A 5,771-nucleotide genomic window follows, 5' to 3' on the forward strand; every position below is an offset into this window, starting at 1 on the left:
GCTACCTCCGCCGCTGCCGCCACCACCGCCTGCGGCGCCTCCTCCCCTCCGACGGTTCCTGTCCCAGCCCTGGGCGGCCGACATGACCCGCTAACGACGGCTGCAATCCGATCGCGGCAGCCCGTGGCCCGGCGGCACTAGCCGAGGCTCCTTCCTGGGCTCCTCAAGAGACCCGGGAGACAGGGGAAGGGGGAGCGCCCTGTCTCACCAGCGGCCAATGACTGACGGACTTGGTGACAGAGAACCAATGGCCAGTCGTCTTCTTGGTAGGTGGAGGGAGGCGGGGAGAGACGTGGTAACCATAGCTATGGCTAAAAAAAAAAAGTGGGGGGAGAGAAAGGCAGAAGCAACCACTCATCACTCGCATCCACCGCGCTAAGCAAGACCGCGTCGTGGTGACTCCTGCGGGATCAGGCGAGCCAATCGAAGGCCGAGTGAGAGAGGCCACGCCTGCAGAGAGTCCCAGGGGCGACTCCAGGCGTGTCAGGATTCAGGAACGGGACGCGCACATAATACAGATATTTTGAGGCAGTACTGTGTTCTGCCAGCTTTACAGGCTGAGACCCCTTTCCCACACTACACAAAGAGCTCTCTTCGAGGGGAAAAAAACAGGGGGCGGAGTCAAAGCTTAACTGTAAGAATGAGGTTTCATTTGTCTTGTCTTTCAGTCGACTGGCGGAACTCCTCCCTAATTCAATATAAGCCACGTCCCAAGCAAACAGTTTTAAACCTGGTTAACAAACATGGGAAGATGTTCAAGCTCACCAGTAATCATAGAATACAAATTAAGACCCCAATGAGAAGCCGTTTCAGGCTTATTACGTTAGAAAGATTGTTAAAATAACACCCAGCAGTGAGTTAAGAGTCCCAAGAAAAATGTTCTTTCATAGATGACTGATGGCTATGTAAATGTTTTTGTTCAAATTCCTTTTTGCTCATAGAAAATTTGAATCAGCTGGAAGACAGGAACAGGTACGGAGGATCAAGATCAAAGAAAAATGTAGATGTACAGATCAGGAATTCCTATTGTTCCAAAATTAAACAGAAAATTTGGCTTTGAACTTACTGGGCACAGTGCAAAGTGGGAAAATAGATTGTTCACTGACGTTTATGAGTGGTAAGGGAAAACCATATTAATTCCTCAAGGGAAACAAAACTTTTCAAGATTCTTAGATCTGGTGGATTTTTTTTTTTTTTTTTTTTTTGCGTGACGTTTCATGTAGGAGAACCTTATGTGATGAAAAGAAAAAAGAAAATCTGCTGGAGCTGAGGATGCGTATCCTCTTGGTGCAAATTTCATGTCCCACTGGCCCCGCCTCCTTATTTTGCTACTTCCAGGCCCTGTGGGCAGGTATTTTACCCATGAAGCATTAGAAAGCACTGCTTACAAAAATGTTTTGAGATCTGAAAAAAAAAGTCTATGGCTCTAAAATATGAAAATCAAAATTAATCAATATTAATTTTTATAAAGAAACTGTAGCATTGAGTAACCAAATAATAGATGAAGAAAATTTTCTTTTTATAGGAGTATTCCAAGTAATAAATAATGAGTGATAGACTATCACCATTTTGCAATCTCTAATGAATCCAGAGATCAACCCACTGAGCATCAACCAGTGCTGTTATCACAAAAAGAAAGTTGAAACATACATGCCTCTAGAATGTAAACATGACTATGAAGTAGTCTTGTAGGAAAAAACTGAACCTGAATCCCATCAGAGGTCTATATCTAACCACCAATTTATAGGAAATATGGAGGACAGAGGAACATTAAAAAATACTACAGAGATGCAAAAAGCAAAATCCAGACTATGGATATTCTACAGGATAAACAAGCAAATTTCTTCAACAAAAATTCCAGAGGAAAAAGATTTGAAGGGAAATAAAATCTATAGATTAAAGAGAGACTTGTGATGATTGTATAACTCTGTGAATATATTAAAAATCTTGACTGGCATTGGTTACACAACTTTGTTAACATATTAAAAACCACTGAATTGTACACTTAAAAAGGGAGAATTTTATGTTATGTGAATTATATCTCAAAAAAATTTTAAATAACATGGGAGGAGTGGATGGTGAGATAGATGAAACAACACTGACTTCATTTTAAATCAGTAAATTATATGTTATGTGAATTATATCTCAATAAAGCTGTTTTAAAAGAGAGCAACTTAAGAGGTATATCAACGAATTGCAATAACATTCACCCTTTAGTAGCATTACCAAACCAAACTTGGGTCCACTCACCCATGCACAGTAAAGCCATGGAAGGAATGTGCAGCGTTTACTGCAGATGCCGAACAAGGAGTAGGGGCAGCTAATGCTCAAAAGACCTGAGCTCCCAGATGGATTTTAGATAAGGGTTTTTAAAGGCAAGGTGAGGGAGAGTCACAGGGTGTGTGATCAGCTTGTGCATAATTCTCTGATTGGTTGATGGTGAGGTAACAGGGGGATGTCACAGGAGTTAACATCATCAGTCTTCAGGCTCCAGCCTGTCTGGGGGCTAAGTGTTCATGGTCATCATGCAGTTAGCGTCTTCCATCTGGTGGGGTTTACAGTATCTGTAAAACAACTCAGGAATGCACATCAGACACTGTCGTCTATGTCCTTCAGGGAGGAACTAAAGGTTCTGTGACTATACTATATGGCTGATCTATTGTTTAAGTTGTCACCAGTTCTCCTGGCCCAACTGCTATCTTTTGTTACATGTTCACATTCTTCCAGACATTAACTCTTGAGCCAGCCTTTTGTGACTTAGGGGAGGCCTGAGAGACTAAAGCTTTTCTACAAACAAGCAGCAGGCAGAGGACATGGGGTGGGGGTCGGGGGGGTCTGTCCTGGGAAGACCCCTAGGGTGCAATAGTAAGCCTTATGTGAATACTGATTCATAAAAACTGGGTCAAAAAGCATGGATGAGACCACTAGAAATCTGAACACTGAATATTTTATGACATAAAGAATTGTTAATTTTTAGGTGGAATAATATTATTGTGGCTATGTTAACAAGAATCCTTTTCTTTTCTTTTTTTTTTTTTTTGGCCGTGCCACATGGCTTGTGGAATCTTAGCTCCCCGGCCAGGGATTGAACCCCAGCCATGACAGTGAAAGCACCAAGTCCTAACCACTGGACCACCAGGGAATTCCCCAAGAGTCCTTATCTTTTAGATATACATACTGAAATATGTGTGGATAAAATTATATAAGTCACTTATTTGCTTCAAAATAATATAGGAACCAGCAATTCCACTCCTAAGTGTATACCCAAGAGAAATGAAAACATACGTCCACACAAAGATGTGTACATTGCTGCTTATAGCAGTATTATTCACAACAGCCCAAAAACAGAAAAAACCCAAATGTCCATGGACTGACGAATAAACAAAATATGGTATATCCATACAACAGAATATTATTTGGCAATAAAAAAGTGGAATACTGATACATGGATAAATGTTCAAAAATTATGCTACGTGAAGGAAGCCAATCACAAAAGACCACATATTATATGATTCTGTTTATTCAAAAATGTCCAGAATAGGCAAATCTATAGAGAAGGAGATTGGTGGTTGCCAGGAGCTGGGGGAGAGAAGAAGGAGTACAGGGATTCTTTTTGTGTGTGTGTGTGCGGTACGCGGGTCTCTCACTGCTGTGGCCTCTCCCGCTGCAGAGCACAGGCTCCGGACGCGCAGGCTCAGCGGCCATGGCTCACGGGCCCAGCTGCTCCGCCGCATGTGGGATCTTCCCGGACTGGGGCACGAACCCGTGTCCCCCTGCATCAGCAGGTGGACCCTCAACCACTGCACCACCAGGGAAGCCCAGGGATTCTTTTTAGGGTGACGAAAATGTTCCGAAATTATATAGTGGTGATGGTTACACAATTTTGTGAATATATTAAAAACCACTGAATTGTACACTTGGAAAAGTGAATTTTATGGTACATGAATTATATCTCATTAAAAACAATTTTTGATAACACAATCCTTATCAGTCCTTTTGATAAGGAGGGAGAAGTGGATGGGGAGCTAGCCCACCTTTGTATATGTTAAAAATTCTTCATAATAAGAAGGAAAACAATCTACAAAAATAAGATGATATTAACCAATCAACTGAAAACCATCTCATATAGTTACATAAATATATAACCATTTTAAATTCCAAGAACAAAATTAAAGATTTATTCTGAACTAAATTTAAAATTATTAAATTATTTTAAAAGCCTTTTAGGACTTCCTGGTGGCTCAGTGGTTAAGAATCTGTTTGCCAGTGCAGGGGACACGGGTTCGAGCCCTGGTCCAGGAAGATTCCACATGCTGCGGAGCAATTAAGCCCATGCGCCACAACTACTGAGCCTGCACTCTAGAGCCCGCAAGCCACAACTATTGAAGCCCGCGTGCCTAAAGGCCGTGCTCCACAACAAGAGAAGCCACCGCAATGAGAAGACTGCGCACCACAACAAAGAGTAGCCCCCACTTGACGCAACTAGAGAAAGCCCTTGCGCAGCAATGAAGACCCAATGCAGCCAAAAGTAAATAAATAAATAATTTTTTTTTTTTTTTAAGAAAAGCCTTTTAAAAAGGTTACAGCTGATTTTTAACATGGAGTGTGGGTACACTGATGGGTATCAACATGCTTTGGAGAGGGGCCTTCAAAATAAGTGCATGCAGACAATATATACCCACTAACATGATATAATATGAAGTACACAATATCACCTATGGAGTAATTATGCCAAAAACATTAACTTGAATTAATGAAGATATAAGTGCTAATGTCCAGTTTATAGGAACTTTCAGGGGACAAAGGAACAAGTTAAATGGCATGTGAAATGATCTAACAAATCCAGAGGGACAGTCTCCATAATAGCTAGACCGATCTTGCCAATAAGTCAATGTCAAAAAACAAAATGAAATAACACAAAAACAAAATGCGAGGGTGGTAACCCCTAATGACGTAATAGATCTAAGCAATGATAATCAATGGCTGCTAGTACAGCAAAAAGAAACCAGCAGACATTATGTCGATGAAGTATTCTTACCAAAAAAAAAAAAAAAACCCAGAATCTGAATAAAGTCAAAGTTTTAGCTCTAACTACCAGTTCACAGGAAATAAAAGGACAGAGAATATGTTAATTGATATCTTAGGGATGTAACCTGGAAAATATATAATGTGGAAAACTCTACAGAACAAATAGCCTGTTTTCTTCACCATTACATTTCAAGGAGAAGGAGGAAAAGGAAACCCACAGATTAACAGAGTTTTAAGAGACATATCAACCAAACGTAGTGTTTGAGCCTTGTTTGCATTTTGATTAGAATAAGCCAAATTTTTTTTTATTGGAGTATAGTTGCTTTATAATGTTGTGTTAGTTTCTGCTGTACAATGAAGTGAATCAGCTATATGTATACTATATCCCCTCCCTCTTGGACCTACCTCCCACCCCACACCCCCCATCCCACCTATCTAGGTCGAAGCAGAGCACCGAGCTGAGCTTCCTGTGCTTTATAGCATGCCAACGGTTTTTTTTGTTTTTTTGTTTTTTTTCGGTACGCGGGCCTCTCACTGCTGTGGCCTCTCGCGTTGCAGAGCACAGGCTCCGGACGCGCAGGCCCAGCGGCCATGGCTCACGGGCCCAGCCGCTCCGCGGCACGTGGGATCCTCCCAGACCATGGCACGAACCTGTGTCCCCTGCATCGGCAGGTGGACTCTCAACCACTGAGCCACCGGGGAAGCCCTGGCCAATGAACTTTTGACATGTGTGTCAAGTACAT

The 5,771-nt window shown here is 41.9% G+C and overlaps 1 protein-coding gene across 2 annotated transcripts in view; it reads right to left on the reverse strand.

Moving 5' to 3' along the window:
- The window catches only part of KLHDC10 (kelch domain containing 10), a 53,263-nt gene extending 53,105 nt beyond the window's left edge, over positions 1-158 (reverse strand). For both annotated transcript variants that reach the window (XM_024762805.1, XM_024762796.1), the window contains exon 1: positions 6-158. In XM_024762805.1, coding sequence (XP_024618573.1) covers positions 6-84 — 79 coding nt within the window. In that variant the 5' untranslated portion in view covers positions 85-158. The remainder of the gene's footprint in view (positions 1-5) is intronic.
- Positions 159-5,771: the final 5,613 nt, after the last annotated feature.

This window comes from Neophocaena asiaeorientalis, unplaced genomic scaffold, assembly GCF_003031525.2.
Source record: "Neophocaena asiaeorientalis asiaeorientalis breed wild unplaced genomic scaffold, Neophocaena_asiaeorientalis_V1.1 scaffold681, whole genome shotgun sequence".
Taxonomy (NCBI): Eukaryota; Metazoa; Chordata; class Mammalia; order Artiodactyla; family Phocoenidae; genus Neophocaena; species Neophocaena asiaeorientalis.